Here is a 17,910-nt window from a genome sequence, read left to right as displayed (position 1 = left end):
CGTCCATGATAAGCCACGTCTCCCACCCCATGCAGGACACTCTGGCAGCGCTGCACAGCTCCTTCAGTCACCGGCTGATTCATCCCCGGTGTCTGAGGGAGAGGTACCGAAAGTCTTTTCTTCCCGCTGCGGTCAGGCTGCACAACCAGCTGAGCTCACAGTAGACCACTTTGACAATCGAACACTTTGAACACTTTGATCTGAACTTGGTCACTTTATCATTCACCTGCTGCAATATTACGTGCAATAAGTTAACGTTTAAGTACTTTTTATATATACTTTTCTATCCTGTCTGTATATTAATATTCTACTGTTTTACTGCTTATTTATATTTATTTATATTACTCTTTATTCACTTGTGAGCAGTGCTGCTGTAATCCTGTAATTTCCCCACTGAGGGACTCATAAAGGATCATCTTATCTTATCTTATCTTATCTTATCTTATCTTATCTTATACATGAAAAAAAATGAATCTGTATTTGGGAGTTGAAGACCTTGCAGACAGGACCTAAAGCCAGATGATAACAGTTCACCCTTGCTACACGTTCAGGTTTACCAGGTCTGTTTGACAGGCTCCCTCACCATCTGATCCAAGTTACCACCAGCTGGAGGTCAGTTGACAGCTCTGCTCCTCTCTACCCGAGTGTCCAACACATACGACCGCAGATTTGATGATACGACCTCCCACAAAGTCGATCATCGATCTTTCCACTACCAAGTATACTTATTAATCGCTCTTAACTCAAACATGATCTGAATCTGCAAAGTGACTAAGGGTCAAATAAGCGTAGTGGAGTAAAAAGTACACTATTTGGCTCTGACATTCAGGTCAGTCAGTTGGTAGAGGACATACAGTGTAAAGAGCAATTCATAGACTGACTACAAAGTTGCTGTCTGACAAAGAAACAGATTAGCAGTCATACTGGAGGCTAACCAGTGATATATTACAGTGAGAATACAGGGTTTGGGATGGAAAGCAGCAGCAGTCATCAGCCTTGTTGGCTCAAGTCTGACTTTAACTCATAAAGTCATTGGGACTGCATGTTTTTAAACTAATGAGGACTTTTCTGTCTGTAATTTCTGGAGCTGCAATGTCACATGTGCCCAACTTTTAGTCTTTTCTACTTTAAAAACAGACCACAATCTTCAGTGAATAGCAAAACAAAATCTGATCTGTACTATATTTTTTACACCATGAACTATCCTCCATCTTTAAATGCTAAAAACACCTGTATTACTCAACTAAAACTGTAGGTCAATTTGAATTAGTGGAAAGACACGTTTATTTAAATCAGACTTTAAACACGTTTGTTTTAATTTAACCCAACCGGGGCTTGATATAAATATCAAGTGATTCAATTGATTCAACATTAACATCAATAGCCCTTGCAACACTTTTTTGTTTTAGTCACTGTACATACTTATATAAACGTCATACACTGCACATACTTTCTTTATTGTTTAATTTCCTAAATGAATCTGCCCTGCTGTTTTATTGTATATATTGAGTATTTTTCATTCCTGATATTTTTGTGTGTCTTCTATGTACGTTGCTTGCGACTGTGACAAAATAATTTCTATCTATCTATCTATCTATCTATCTATCTATCTATCTATCTATCTATCTATCTATCTATCTATCTATCTATCTATCTATCTATCTATCTGTCTATCTGTCTGACTTTAACTTTAACCAATCCGGGACTCGTTAAATCGCTCTTCGCGGTAACAGCCAATTAAAACGTCCGCAACAGTAAAGTGGGCGTGACTTGTTAGAACAGCTGGTGGGGGCTCGTGAGAGTGGCTCGAGCCAAGCGGTTGGTCGGCCGATGGGGGAAACAACAACACGCTAAGCATCATGAAGGTCCCAGAAATACTGTTTTGGGCTGCTGTTCTCATCCAGAAGGTGAGAGACCGATTGCATTTCTTCAAAAAGCGTCCCTCTGTCCGTTGACTTTGCTTTGTACCACCTGGCGGACAATAACGGACAATAACAGCCGTGTTTCGGGATGACTAGCTCGGATGCTATGAGCGTTAGCTTGCGGTGATCACCGCGGGCCCTGGAAAATCACTCACAATTGATGCAATACTGACGAAGCAGGATTATTGCGTCGTGGAAACCACTACGAGGTTTATGACGCTGTGTTTGAGACGCTGCTCGTGCACATCACGCTCGTTACTCATCTATGATGATGCAGGGTTGATTATCTCTCGGCTGATTGTAATGTCATTTCCCAAAACAACTTTACGTTGACCCGCCGAGTTAAATGATAACTGATGTTAGTTCTAGAATTCTTCTCTGGTTTGTAAAACTAAACATAATGCATTATGTATTACAAAGAGTTTTTTTTCTTCTTCTTCTAAAACCATGCAGATCCCAACGTGTTGTTTTTAGTAAACCTGGATTACAACAAATAATTCCCTCATTACAATGTCATGTATAGAAGTGTTGATTCAACTTCATGGCAAGTCTGCCCCTCTCACTACAGTGACCATACTATTCAATCCAGTTTATTTTGTGTAGCCCAAAATCACACATTTGCCTCGGAGGGCTTTACAATCTGTACACATGTGACATCCCTGTCCCAGGACCTCACATCGGATCAGGAACCCAACCCCCCCACCCCAGAAAAAACCCTTTCACAGGGAAAACAGAGAAAGATCCCTCTCAGAAGGATGGACAGAAGCAATAGATGTCATGTGTACAGAATGAACAACGTAACAGAGTTACAGCACATTCAATGAATATGACAGAAATTATTAGTGTAATTAGTAGTAGTAGGCATGGACCACGATCCGTGTCACCAGAAGGAGGTAGAGAGGAGGGAGGGCCGCCATGGCAGGAGGCAGGACCGGCTCCAGACAGCCACGATCCATGGACACTTGAGAGGCGAGAAAGCACAGAGGCTCCGGGGAAGAAGTAGAGTTACTAATGTGCGTTGAAGAGACTTCAAGATCGTAGAACAGGGAACACACCTGTTCTACTCAAGTGGTTGTTACACTGCTCAGTCCGTTTGGGTTGCTTTGTTTGTCCAATTTGACTGCATTGTCCTGCTGTTGTCATGTTTGTTATTATCCTCTGCAAGTTACAAATATTTCTTATGTGAAGTGACACAGACATTGTTGTGGCGTTGACAGGTCGTGGGAGAATACGGCATGGCCCATTTCAGTGACACGAGCAAGAGCAAAGGAAAGGATTACTGCATATTCTTCAACTCACAGTGGGCACGTCTACCTCAGGACCTCAATAAGGCAGTAAGTGAGCAACAATATGTAAGCAATGATAATACTGACACTTAAATAAAATACCACTGACAAAGTGCTTCACGTACACACAGACAGTGGGCTCAACGACAGTATGCACGTATGTGGAGGTAATCAATAATATCTCTCAGGAAGTCTGGACAGGATGCTGAAATCTGATCTCTACTCTTTGTGCCTATGGCAGCTGATTTATGAACCGACTGCAAATCTTGAGTAGATGCATGCATGGTTTCATTTTGAATACGAAGTTATCAGTCATGCACAAAAGTATTTTTTAAATTATTTTGAAAAAGCAGAGATAGTTATGAACATCAGTTATCATTACCAGACTGCATCTCTACTGACCCAGTCTCTCAGTTGCAACAGGTGTGATCCAGCTCATATTCAGGATTCAGGATCATGTATACCTATTAATAAATAAACTTCAATGAAATACTGGGTCATTTCTGTCATTTTCTTAAATACCATTAAGTGTTGAACCATAACAGATTGTCATCCAGCTCTGGTTAACATTGCATACCTTTTGTCTTGAAGTCACGTCTTCCGATCTATGACCTGACGTCGTCGGTCCTGTGCTCCCCCTCTGACGTCCCGGAGGGAGGCTTCCCAAATCGCATCCCCGTGGTGATGAGAGGCAACTGTACTTTCTATGAAAAGGTCCGACTGGCCCAGATGAACGGCGCAAAGGGCCTGCTCATCGTCAGCAAGGACAGACTGGTAACCCCGCTGATAACTATGTCCCAAGGCGATGTGTCTTTGTTGCGCATCAAGATTAAATAGATTTTTTTTGGTACTTTGGAAAACAGAAATGTGTGTTTTTTGTTTTTTAAATCACAGACACCACCAGCAGGAAACAAGACTCAGTATGAGGAGATTGATATTCCTGTAGCACTGCTCAGCTACTCTGATATGCTGGAGATAAGCAAGGTGAGAGGCCGTCCACTAACCATTGAAACAGTTGATAAAATAATCCGCCTGTCTACCTGTCAGTGTTCTACTGGATCAGTTTCTCTCTTCCTGATAGCTCAGCTAAATGTATCCACTCTAAACCTTTGGACATTCAGCAAAGGCGGATTAGGGTTATGGTGTGCTAGAGAAGCAAAAACACAAAATTGATCTTCAATGTTAAATAATGTATGTTTGATGAGATTTTACGAGAGAGAAGTGTGTTAAAAAACGATTTAACAAAATCTTTAGCCTTAGCTCAATGTTGTTTTTAACTCCTGCAGACCTTTGGCAAAGGAAGACTGGTGGCCATGTACGCACCCAGTGAGCCGGTGTTGGACTACAACATGGTGATCATCTTTTTGATGGCAGTAGGAACAGTTGTTGTTGGAGGGCACTGGGCCGGCAGCAGAGACACCAAGAAGTAAGTGGAACCGAACATTTAATGTGGGTCATCGCGTCATTATTTTTAATGGTTAGTTTGGTTTGAAGGTAACAGTATATACTGCAATAACTCCACATAATGTGCAGGTCATTACAGGCAGTGATGTACTGGATGATAAGTATAAGTTTTTCTAGAATAGAGGATCAAATCGGTATCTGGGTTAAAAGTAATGTTTTGTATCCAAACTAGAAATAAGTACAAAAGTCTTTTTAGGGACAAAAGTGGAAGTTGATCTTCAGTGACGATGTTGGTTATAATTTAATGTACAGTACCCGATTTATATTCCTCTACATTACGCGAGGACACAAAATTTCCTTCTGCCTTTGTTTAGCGTGCTTTTAGTAGTGGCAGCTACATTTAGATCAGTTAATTTATCAGGGGATTCATCTCCAGGGAAAATGAGTCACAGTTTTCTTGGGAAAGAACTACAGGCGTACGATTGCTCCGTCTTTCCTCTTAGAGGAGTGTGTTGTCTGCATTGTACCGCTGCAACTCCACTAAAGAGCAGTGTTGTTGATTTGAGGTTGCCCGTGTGACTCATCGGTTTGAGCCAATCCGAGTCAGTCCTTGTCTGACATAGTTGCCAAGGTGGCTGAGGGCACAGCCAGACGGGGTTTCTGACGCGCAGGACCACGGGCAAAAAAACATTTTGGAATAAGTGTTCTGAATTTGGGAAGGAAGTGAGTCCCAGCCGGGCAGCCAAATGATGGTCAATATTGACTGTGGACTAGGATGATCATCCTGGCTGCTTTGGCAAATCACCAACCTTCCGTGAATACTTTTTAAAATAAATCAAGAGAAAGACAAAACCCAAGAGGCTGGCTAGCTGCATTGCCCTCGCCTCCCTTTTTGCTTTATAAGCTGGCACAAGCAGATGAGTGTGCATAGATACTGATCATTAATCTCTCTATTTGTGAACGTCCTGAACAAGCCGCCTCAGGTCAGCACGCCTCTCTGAAATGCGTTCCTCCTCCTGCAGACGCTACATGAAGCACAAGCGGGACGACGGGGCGGAGAAGCATGACGAGGAGACCGTGGACGTCACCCCCATCATGATCTGTGTGTTCGTGGTCATGTGCTGCAGCATGCTGGTGCTACTCTACTTTTTCTATGACAGCCTGGGTATGATGCAGACAAGTACACTCGACCACCAATGATCTAAACACACAGTATATGCATCTCAATATGCTGATTTAAAGATACTCGTTCACATTTTGAAGCCCATTCATCAGATCCACTTTGATGCAACCAAAATGTTAATAGTGGTTTCAGACCTGTCTGCCCAGTATTTATTGATGTGCCCTCTCATTGTGGTCTGGCCTGACTCTCTAATGCATTTGCATGATATACAGGCGGTGAAGAATATGGTCGACTGCGTTTTCCTCATGTGACAAATGATCTTGACTGTCGGCTTGCTAACTTTTTCTGCAACTGCATCTCGCCGGCTTTGACTCAGCCCGTGAAAAGAGAATGGATGGATGGAAACACTGTCAAGTTTTTTCCTTTTTATGAGTATTCTCCTGATACTAAAATGTATTTAAAGTAAGAAGGAAGGTAGTTGCAGAGTTGTTCTTTTTAACTGCAATGCTTCGTTTAGATCATCGTTGACTTAGACGTGGGGTTCTTAAGGAACAGCATGTTCTCACTGCCCGTATATTAATAGCAATATGTTTTTTAGCAGCTGAGAAGCAGGATGTAGAATTAGAAGATTTCTGTCATTAAAAGCCTTGGATAACAAAGCAAGCTTCCTCCAAGTTACAGCAGATACTTCATCCTCACTTCCTCTCGCAGAGCGGCTCAGTGTCAAGCTTTATAAGGCTGTAGATGCAGTTTACAGATCTGAAGGTCGGCCGTGCTGTAAAGGAGCTGAATGGCTCAGATAATGCTCACTGATAAATAGATGTTTTGAAACTGGCGGCTGCTGATGGGCCACTTAGCATCTTTGATCACCCAACACATGATCACCCTCCACTGTTTCCTCACTGTCTAGCCATTTGGGTCATCGGCATCTTCTGTGTGGCCTCCTCTGTCGGCCTCCACAGCTGTCTGTGGCCTTTTGTCAGGAGACTTCCTTTCTGCAAGTGCAGGTGAGACTGTTCACATCAATATGGTTTCATAACGCTAGCCGTCCAAAATGTCTCATCACGAGCGAGTGGCATAGGTTTTGTCAGCCATGTTTACAAATTAATGTTTTCATGTAACCTATTATATATTCCTTCATGTGGTTTCAAGATTTTCTGAAAAATCCCTCTACCTTGTTTATAGATGCTTTAATTATGGTTACATTTATTGATTTGTGGACCCTCTTATGAACACAGGGTCCCAGAGAACAACTTGCCATACTTGCACAAACGGCCACAGATCTGCATGTTGCTGCTGTCAGCCTTCTGCATTGCTGTCAGCATCACCTGGATGGTGTTTCGCAATGAAGACCAGTAAGTGTAAAGAGAGAGAGAGAGAAAGAAAAACAGACACTGTAGGTCAGTGATTGTCAACCACTGTGCCGCGGCACACCAGTGTGCCGTGACAGATCGCCAGGTGTGCCGTGAGAAAATTTCCAATTTCACTTAGTTGGTCCAAAAAAATATTATTTAGCTGCCGCAAATAATTTTCCATTGTTGAGCGTCTGAGCCTGCAATATAGTGGCTGGCCTAGTAGTTTCCTATAGAACAGGTCTGCACCTTGCTCTGCTATAAAACAAACTAAACGGCCGTATGTTATTGATCGTACACGACAGCTTGTAATTTCTGGGTCGCGTCTACAACTCTTTCCGCCCCGATGCGATGCACACAGGACAGCACACAGTGGACAGAGAGAGCGGCGAAAAATATGTCGCGTGCTTTTCACAATGGGATTTGCTGCTTTAAGCTATCACTATTTTAAGCTATGAGCTATCATGTTTAAAGCCCAACAGTTAAGGTATTTGTAGGTCAAGACAAACATCCGACAGGCTGCAGCTTGGCGCTCCATCAATGACGTTTCTGACGTTTCTGAGGCTCTGGAAATATTCTTCCAAAAGCCCGAAAAACACACTCAAGTGACAAAGCCTGCTCACTTTGTGGTCATCATTAAAATAAATGAACACTTTGTTTCCTTTAAGTCAGTATTTATCAAACTGGGGCGTATTACAGGTGGGGCGCAAGAGGAAATGCTGATTTTACCGTACGCCGTTAATAGGTCACATGCGCATGTACGACTCGCCGATTCTTGTCATTTCGCCAAAAGCCGATCTTTATGAGATCTCCGTGAGGTTGTCTTTTCTGCTGTTGCGTCGCTCAACATGGAGCATGAATTGAGAACGGCTGTATCAAATCTACCTCGTTTTAAAAAGAGTTGTAGAGGAAAGCAGCTCACTGCAGCCACTATTAATGATACAACGTTATGCTCACACATCTGCACTCATTCTGTTTTGCAAAAAAATAGCTTGTTGTTTTCCACAATAAGCTATTTAATTGTAACTAAATATTAGTTATTTTTTGCACGGATATAACTTTATTTTCATTTTTCTAACAAAGTGATAACACATTTGTTTTTGTCTGATGGAGCAATCTGGTTTAATTGAAAGTGATTTCAATGTTCTATTATTTATAAAAGCACAGATGGAGTCACTAGTACTGTGAAGTATTACTTTGTAGTACTGTGAGGTGCCACGATGTAGTATGTCCGTCAGTCCCTCCCCCCCCTTAAAGCTGTAAACCTAGGGGAAACACTGAATACTGTGACATTCTGTAACTTTTTGGGTTGTTGGTGTGCCGCGGGATTTTTTTTGTTGTAGAAAATGTGCCGCGGCTCAAAAAAGGTTGAAAAACACTGCTGTAGGTAACTGTATTCGACAAACTATACATATCTTTCCAGGAAAAGTTGTTTGCATGTTGCTGTGTTGCTCTGAGTTAGCTTTAAGAAACAGTTTAAGTTCATTCAAAGACCCTGCCACCTGATTTGTCTGAGCAATAGCGTCTCACTTATCTTGCAAAGGACATTAGATGAGGATGAAGATGATGATGATGATGTTTGCTGATTCACTGTCTTGTTCTCCAGGTGGGCGTGGGTGTTACAGGACGCCCTGGGGATCGCCTTCTGTCTCTACATGCTTAAAACAGTCAGGCTCCCCACATTTAAGGTGAGTCAGCACTCATAAATATAAACTATACGTGGAAGGTGTTTTTTTATGTTTTAGTTGTTTTTTAAAAACGCTTGTTTTAGTTGTAAACTCACTTAATGGATTTGTCTTTCTCTGCTCTACAGGCTTGCACCTTATTACTGTCTGTCCTGTTCTTTTATGATGTTTTCTTCGTATTTATCACACCCTTCTTGACAAAGGTATGTCAATACTGTTTTATTGTATTCAGATGTCTATGGTCTCGGTTACTATGTGTCAAACTTAAGTTACCCATGGCTTCCCTCCCACAGAGCGGTGAAAGTATAATGGTGGAGGTAGCGGCTGGTCCCTCTGACTCCTCCATGCATGAAAAGGTGGGCTTGTTTTCAAATTCCACAACTCCCTTATGCTGCGTGGGGTTGGTAATTTACAGCTCAAAATGACTGGAAAAAAAGTAGTTTACAGTAACACTAATGTTTGTTTCCTCCAGCTTCCCATGGTGCTCAAAGTGCCACGGTTAAACTTCTCTCCCTTGGCTCTTTGTGACCGGCCCTTCTCTCTCCTGGGCTTTGGTGATATCTTAGTACCTGGTAATTAACTGCGTATTCCTCAAACTGATTAAAGCTAATCATGTGAATTTTTTTTTATGGTCACAGCCAGAAAATTGTGTCACTAGCAATGACCACAGTCACCATGTTTAGACTGTCCTTAGAGCAGAAAACATAGATGTGGTTGCCAGCTGTGTAAACACAGAACTACTCAACACCCACACCTTTTATGGCTGCATATTTAATGCTATATCATTATTAAAAGTTTTGTTCTCACAAATGAATAACTTAACAATAATATCTTTTTGCGATGTCTTTGTGAAAGATTTTATTTAGCGTATCTGGTATATCAGAATGAAAGTTTTTTTTTTTGTAAAGTGCAGGGAAACACTTTGGTCACTTGCGTAATTAAGCTTCAGTTCTGTTGCTGACTGCAGTAGTTTCTCTTGTTAATTTATCTGAATGCCTCTTTCTTGTTGTTTCTTCGTCAGGTCTGCTGGTGGCGTACTGTCACAGGTTTGACATTTTAACACAATCCTCCAGGATCTACTTTGTGGCCTGTACGATTGGTATGTTCATGGACGGGTCTTGTGAGGGTTGAAATTGGTGAAATGTTGCTGTTGTTGCAATGAGCCCCATTTGTACAAGATCAACGTTACATGTTGTTTGCTGTGAGTAAAGTAGAGCATTTATTTAGGCAGAAAAAAATGTTGACCATGTGTTTGCCCTTTCTCTCCCTCTCTTTCTCTGCTGTCAGCTTACGGCATCGGCCTGCTGATCACCTTCGTGGCTCTGGTCCTGATGCAGATGGGTCAGCCGGCCTTGCTCTACCTGGTGCCTTGCACTCTGCTCACCTGCCTCACTGTCGCGCTGTGGCGCAGGGAGTTGCCCCAGTTCTGGACTGGAAGTGGATTTGTGGTGAATACCAGTTTGATATGACCGCCTACTGCCCGAAGAACAAAACAAAAAAGAAAAGAAAACACACCAAAAAACAATCTAGTGTTAAATAACGTGCAGAGTAAAGTAGAATCTTAAGTTGAGTAACCCCTTTAAATAATTCCATCCGTTCCAACTGCCTCTTTCTGTTTTACTGTCCACCCTTCCCTCTCCTTCCTCCCATTGCTGCTCCTTGCCCTTTATTTTACTGTGGGTGTGCTCTAGTCTGCTGCTGAGGGCTCAGCTGTCTGTGAATGGCACTGCAGGTACTCGATCTGGGCTCGCTTCTTTACACTCTACCATTAAAACATCTTGGTGTAACTTAAGCTCCCTTTTTTGTGTTTTTCCCTTTTTAGAGTAGATGTTTTTTTGTTGTTGCATACACACATCTGTTATAGACTTGTGGTTAACAACTACTGCAGCTAATGTCAATGGTGCTCATGGTGAGTTAGATTAGCTCACATTATTTCTCAAAGTTAGCATGTGTTATCTGTGGGTTTTTTTTTGATATGCTTCCACTTCCCTTATGCATATCTGGGAATTTCTATCTTTTCACACAGGAATACCTCTGACAACATTTAATTGGGGTTTAATGGGGATGTGTGATGAAAAACAAAGTCCATTTACTCTGTATACAGAGGAATAACTGTATATTCTTTGGTTTTGTTAATCCTATCTAAGGCTATTCTGTCTTGTGTTTTCATCACATTTAGTTTTCTGCTACACACAATTCAGCCATCTTATATAGACCCTGTTTTTGTCCCCTGCAGCCTCCCATAATGCTCGCACCAATCAACTGTACACAAACCTCAGCGCCGCAGACAGAGGATCACTTGACTAAACCGGAGACACAAAGCACAGAAGAAGACTCGCCCCATTACCCGCCTCAGGACACGCAGGAAAGATTAAGCGGAAAACAAATCTAACTGAAAGGACGTCTAGTAGAGCATTTTACATTTCACTTCATGTATTATTTGTTGAGTTGTTTTTTAATTTCCTGCATTGTGTCTCAGTCAACGGGCATTTTAAGTACAGATGTTTATTTGCACTCGGTGTGAAGGGAAGAGATCTGTGCTCTCTGAAGGGCTGGCGCCAGGATTGGACATGGAAACTGACAAACGCACTAAGTATAAAACCTGCACCTCAACACCTTCTATTACCAGTCTGTACCACCTCTTAACTAAGGGAATGGAAAGCCAACTCTGGAAGATAAATAAGCTTTTAAACACTAAATACTCCCACAACACTGAGCTGAGGCTCTTGTCCAGTCACACCAGCGTTTAAGAACAGCTAAAAAAAATTAAATTAAGCAGCATCTATTTTAATAATCAAAAGATTTGTTCCAGCTTTGCAATTGGGAGGATTTGAAGCTTTTCTGTCTCATACAGAACTTAATAGCTTTGTTTTCAGACAAAACACTAAAAGAAAAAAGAAATTCGAACAGGCCTTTTAGATTTTCTGACATTTTACAGACTAACAAACAAAAAGGACAAATAAGCCAGATTTGGACCAAATATTTAACTGAGCTATTTTCTGGTGTGACAGCCTTAAAAGGTCTCACTATGCTTGAAAAGCATTTTATCAAAAACACACACAATACACAACGAGCCATTATTTCTGTGTTTTCCCTCCACTACTCTCTAAACTACAGTGTCACAATATAAAGTACAGCGGGGGGAGTTTCTTTAAAATGACAGAGCCAAAGCTATTTGATTTTATTATTTTTACTGAAGCATTTGTTGATGTTTTCTCATCTTACTTTTGGTATATTTTCTTTTGCATGCTATGATTTTGATTTGTATTCTTTATATTGAACCAGTGTATAACCTGGTGCGACAGTTAAAATGTTGGGATTGCTGTTTTGTTCTCCCCAGTAGTTACTCATGTTGTTTTAAGAGTTGGTTTCAGCCTTACTTTGTCCATGCTGGGCGGTAAAGTTGAATATGTCAAGTGTAAAAGTTGCTTTAACAGTACTGAACTCTAAATGATGCGGTGTTGTAGTTTAATGTATGAGTTGAGGAGCGAGTGACTGGTTGTGTTACAAATGTTTCTAGATTTTTTTTTTTAACATTTGCACAATATTTTTAATTTCATGGGCTGACAGAAGTTGTTGGTTCATGTCTGTATATGTTTATGTCTACGCAACGGGTTTAACTTTAAAGAAACGGAAACCACGGTATCAATATATCATATATTCATCCTGCTTTTGTTATGAAAGTCCACTTCTGACCTGAGGGTTTTATCTTAATCACCAGAGGCCAGCAAGCACTTTGCTCTGTGAGACAGATATATTTCTGATTATCAACCATTTATGATGCCTATTAACCAAGAAGTTGAGGTTAAATGAAAAAAATAAAGAGCAGCTTAGTTGTCTGGATGTGCGCCTTCGCTGATTCAACAGCAGAGTTTTCCAGGACATGAGATTATTCATTTACCAGTATGGTTTGTTGTGGTCCTTTGTTGAGGAATACATATAATAAAGGAACATTGTATTTTTGTATTGTATCTTTAGTGTGTTGGGTTTTTGTTGCATAATAGTACATCGGATTAAGACTCAAGTTTACAGGTTTTGATTGACATGGGATTAGTTTGAAAGACTTCTCAGCAGCTTCAGTCAGGATGCTGTCAGCGTTAGTTTTCGTATATATCTTCATGCCGAACACAAACCAGCCCCTTGCAGTGGTTTCAAACAACGTAAACTAATGCACCTGTTGCTGTGAGTGGCATTTAAAGTACCACATCTGTGGGTTTTCAATGTTTTAGGCTATTTACCACAAATGCAGTTAGCATGCGGTTAGTGTTCACTCACATCACGTCTGCTTTATAGAAACATCTTGAAAAATCCTGTTAAGTCAAGCTTTTTTTGGGGGGTGGGGGGTGTATTCCAGTAAAATCTATTCCAGTACCATAAACAACAGGACATGATGCTCTTACTTTGATGGAGGATGTAAACAGGTAGTGAATCAGCATTGTGGTACTATTGCAGCTCTCACAAACACGTCATCTCAGATATTTTTAGCCTCCGAGAGCTCATGTTCGAAAGAGGTAATCTTGATGTGTTTCCATTAGTCCGTCTGAGTGTGAGAACATCACGGGATCAAAAGGAGAATCAAGTTATGTTTTTAAACAATGGTTGAATCACAGAAGAATTTCCTTCCTTGTCGTTTCCCGTCGGCTTCCTAAAATAACAGAGGATCTTCTTCATTTCTGAACATGTACAGTTGTATGACGTCTGACTGCAGTCACTCACTCTTTAGTTCCTTGCAAAGATGAATTAAGCATGGATTTTTGTTTTGGGTCCTTGGAAAACTTTCCTCAAAAGCATGTGATCTTGAATTGAGTTGGAAGAAATAGCCAAACAAATTCATGTATAAGTGACAAAATGTGATGGGGAAATTTGATGTTGTTTCATGATTGCCTGGACTTCATATTCAAAAGTTAAAATGTTAAATGCAAACAGGAAAACGTTATAGTTATACTGTTACCTGAAAATCCCAACTGCTGTGCTTGTATGCAAAACCCTGAACTCAATCAAACTCAAACCTAAAACTACCGGAAACACTTTCAGAATACAGCCAGCTCATAGTGGCCAATTAAGTGCTTGTTATTGGACAAACATTACTCCGAACATATTTTCAGACTTGTTGTCTTGATGTTGGTCAAATTAGTTGAGCAGCACTTTTTGTGTTTGTGGGGACATGAACGTGGCCTTTAGTGGGGGGTTTAGGTGGGGCAGCCAGTGGCAGAACTCTGAGACACAATACTAATACTATTATTTACAACCCAAACGTATTATTTACAAAGAAAACGCCACTCAAAGGCCACTGAAACCCCAATCCCTGCTCCTCTGCTGCTGCTCTCGGACCTGCTCACTTTCACCCCTCCACCATTTTTTTTTACCGCATAGCGTTGGAATTACGTTGATGGCGTAAATATTCAAAGAGTTACGGTAACTTTAATTTTGCATCCTGCTTGCATGTTACTTCATGTTGCCGACGATGGGGTCCGTACTAGAAGAGTTCTAAACCACCCTGTATACTAGTACTAGAATATTTGTACTTAGAAATCCTGCTTAATGTCTGTGCAACTTACGATGAAAAAAGATGAACATCTTGTCGAGTGATTCTGAAAAAACATGAAATTTCACTATTGTTTTGTAATAAAATAGTCGAATAAGCCACTTAGATCTGCTCTTCTGTGTGATGTCGCAATGAGAACAAATCTAATGGAGATCAACAACAACTGATTCTATCTCCTGACAACACAGCAAACCAGCCACTGAGGAAGTCAGGGAGATGTGGTTGAAAGGACTGCAAAAAGCTAGTAAGAGGTACTTGAGTTAAGTTCAACTAAGTTGATTTTCAATATCCATTATTTTCTGAATTAATCAATGAATCGATAATTCATTTAGTCGATAAAATGTCACAAAGTCTACTGATACTAGAAAATCAGAAAATCCTAATTTTTAAAATAGTTGCCGATCATTTTTCTCCCAACGAAATCATCAATGAATTGTATCAGTTCTAGTCTATTCATATTCATAGTTAGCAGTACGGTAATTTTTTATTTAAGTGGCAATACATCCACAGCAGCCTTCAGTACTTCACATTTCAAGTCTTTGATACTACAAAGTCCCGGTAGAAGTACATTAATAACTTTTTGACGCGTTACCGCCTGACAGTAGGATCAGTTTGTTGTGTAATCCAATAAGCTCCAGTCCGTATTTCCCCTAAAGCCCATCTGGCTCACTGGCACGGTTTGATTACTGGCGGAGAGGGTGGGAAGAAGGGATCCTGCAGGACCTAGAGACTGTACAATCTACCTCTGTCTGTGCACTGTGCTCGCCCAGGATTATTCTGCATTTGACCCGGAATAGTGGCGGATGGTGTTTTATTCCGACTCAGTTATGTGGCTCCGGACTTTGTGTTTTGTTTTGACCGCTATCTGCTTTGTGATGAGCTGTCATCGAGCGAGTGGAGAGGGTAAGTAACACTTATTACCACTTTGGATCATATTCTAAGTATATTTAATCTTAGCATACTTGAGTATACTTGAAGCCCTCCTAATCATAAGTATACTTAAAGTGTGCTATTTTGGAACAACGTATTTTGTACCTAAATATGTTTAAGTTGTGCTTAAATAGTATTTAAGTACAACTTGAAGTGTATTTAGTATTTATTTATTGGCTAAATTGGAACAACTTAAAGTATACTTCGTACAATTTAAGTATATTACTGTGTATGTGCTAATATACATGCCGATAGCTCACTTAAATTATACTTTTTTGTGTTTTAGGTATATTTTAAATATATTATTAGTATTTTACTGGTGCAACAGTGTAACAGATGAGTTTAGGGCACGGAAGAAGTCGACTCAGTTAATGATCTTTCCAGCATTTATTTATTCCTGCAGAAGACAGTAAAACACATACATTGCCTTCTGGTCTCTCTGTGCACATCAGCTTCCCTCAACAGTATAAAACTTTTGTAAAGGACAAACGGAACTATATTAAATCTAAATTATAACAAATTAATTTATCAAAACCATGAATCGTGACATAAAAAAGGCAAAACAGCAACTCCAAGTGGACAAAATAAATAGTGAGTGACTCAGCTAAAACAGCTAAAATTCCATCATTAAACAAAAGAAAATACATAACTGCTGAAAACAGTAAAACACATACATTGCCTTCTGGTCTCTTTCTGCACATCAGCCTCCTAAACACGCAAAACAACAGAATTTATAGCAGCAGCAGCAGCTCTCCCACCACCTCCATGGTGCGAGCTAGCTCTGTGGAGGTGGGTGCCGGCGAAGCTTCTTGTTTATGATTAAATACAACTGCAAATGTGAGATCTGAGATTCTAGCTTCACTGACCAATCACAGCGCATGTTAATGGTCATGCGGGCCCTGTGACGAATCCTCTAGAAGCTTTTTCATGTATTGTTATCAGGCTACTCTTCTACAGAGAAAGAGATGTGAAATGTGATATAAGCAGAGGAACAGATGAAGACAGTAGCTGTGCAATGAGAAAATAAGCTAATAGGGAAAAATAATTATAATACATGTAGTGTATTTGTGAAAAACAATGACATTATAAAATAGATATAACATTTAATTATAAAAAAGTATTATATATATATATATATATATATATTAAATTCAATTATAAAATAGCTATAACTTTGTGATTCTGTTTAGGCCACCAGAGAAGGCTTAGAAGGCCGCGCCGTCCCAACCTCCCATGGCTCTATGTTTCTCCCTCACCATGTCTGAGGCTCAGTAGCGTTTATTTTGTATACGAGAACGATTAGTTAAAGTATTTGACGATTTTTCATGATCTAAACAAGACTTGAACTAAATTAAAAGTCCCCTTTAAAAATTAGGACTTTGGCAAAAGTTTTCATCAAATAAAAACTAAATGATAATGCGAAAGATGGACGGTAAGGTTAGCAGGAATAACAGAACAAAACTAAATGAAAATCAGTTGTTAAAATTATCACAATATTCACCTTGAGTTCCTCCTCAACGTAACGAAATAGCTGAAGTACATTTTGTTCTTTTACCTCCAGAAATGCAGCAGTCAGCACACCAAGTATAAAACAAAGAACATTGGCCAGCTAGCTCTTTTAAACACAGAATGTCTGGACAGTGTTAAGGGAAGCTCATACAAAAATTATTTTGGAACCAAGTTGAATTTATATTATTCATATATATGTTAAACTGTTTGCTTGCCTGTAGACAATAGTACAGATAAAATAAATGCTTTCTCGGTGAAACTAGATACTAATTAGATCAGACAGTTAAACACTGTCTCTACTTTCCAGCTAACTATCCTTCATATTTTTTTCAGTAACACAAAGTAGACATGCATGAGTTTCTTTGTATCTAGATTTTAAAACATTACACAGCTTAATGCATTTTAAACACAGATGTATTTGTACAGAGTTTTCAGTTGGTGTTTAGTTTCCTCCATCACAGACACACAGTATGTTGTCATTGTTTTTAATGAAGATTCATCAGATGTTCAGAAAACACTTTGCCTTCGATCTCATTTACAAGCAAATTACATTTTAAACTTTTACGAATTTATTTTAAATAAACACCAGAGAAAGAGAACAAAAACTTCACTAATCTTTCACAACTGGAAAAAACTAATTATATTCTGTGTGGACTCTCATGTGTGACTTCAGACTTCCCTGTTGTGTAAATCTTTTCCCACAAACATCACAACCAAATGGTTTCTCTCCTGTGTGGACTTTCATGTGTCTCTTCAGATGTCACTGTCTTATGAATCTTTTCCCACAGTCATCACAACCAAATGATCTCTCTCCTGTGTGGACTCTCATGCGGGTCTTCAGATTTTCTCGTCTTGAGAATCTTTTCCTACAAACATCACAACTGAATGTGTTCTCTCCGGCGAGAACTCTTGGCCGTGATTCTTTCTTTTGCTTCATTTTAAAACATTTCTTCCGAACCAAACAGCTGAAGGACATTTTTCCAAAATGACACATCATGTGTCTCTGACGAAACCCCTTGTAGTAAAACTGCTTGCTACAATTGAAGAAGCTGAAGGATTTGTTGCCAGTTTTATATCCCACATGACTTCCAAACATTGTCCCTGTCTTCACTTTCAGGTCCAGAATCTGACAAAGGTTCTTGCCGATCACCATT

The 17,910-nt window shown here is 40.1% G+C and overlaps 1 protein-coding gene across 1 annotated transcript; it reads left to right on the top strand.

Annotated features, from left to right (window-relative positions):
* The first annotated feature begins 1,845 nt into the window (after positions 1–1,845).
* sppl2 (signal peptide peptidase-like 2) lies at positions 1,846–12,743 on the top strand. Its single transcript, XM_079218601.1, has 15 exons — positions 1,846–1,907; positions 3,140–3,256; positions 3,800–3,982; positions 4,103–4,192; positions 4,495–4,634; positions 5,635–5,777; positions 6,646–6,742; positions 6,974–7,090; positions 8,694–8,775; positions 8,901–8,975; positions 9,066–9,128; positions 9,245–9,344; positions 9,794–9,871; positions 10,060–10,220; positions 11,009–12,743. The coding sequence occupies exons 1-15, from the start codon at positions 1,860–1,862 to the stop codon at positions 11,162–11,164; spliced, it is 1,650 nt and encodes a 549-aa protein (XP_079074727.1). The 5' UTR covers positions 1,846–1,859; the 3' UTR covers positions 11,165–12,743.
* Positions 12,744–17,910: the final 5,167 nt, after the last annotated feature.

The sequence above is a fragment of the Taurulus bubalis genome (assembly GCF_910589615.1).
Source record: "Taurulus bubalis genome assembly, chromosome: 1".
NCBI classification, from domain to species: domain Eukaryota; kingdom Metazoa; phylum Chordata; class Actinopteri; order Perciformes; family Cottidae; genus Taurulus; species Taurulus bubalis.
The sequence above is the reverse complement of the archived record's forward strand: the minus strand, read 5'-3'. Positions and strand labels throughout refer to the sequence as shown.

Coding starts and splice junctions, on each gene's coding strand:
- sppl2 (XM_079218601.1), top strand. CDS start 1,860: ATGAAGGTCCCAGAAATACTGTTTTGGGCTGCTGTTCTCATCCAGAAG. Junction 4,193..4,494: donor ATATGCTGGAGATAAGCAAG/GTGAGAGGCCGT, acceptor TAACTCCTGCAG/ACCTTTGGCAAAGGAAGACT. Junction 8,976..9,065: donor TCACACCCTTCTTGACAAAG/GTATGTCAATAC, acceptor TCCCTCCCACAG/AGCGGTGAAAGTATAATGGT.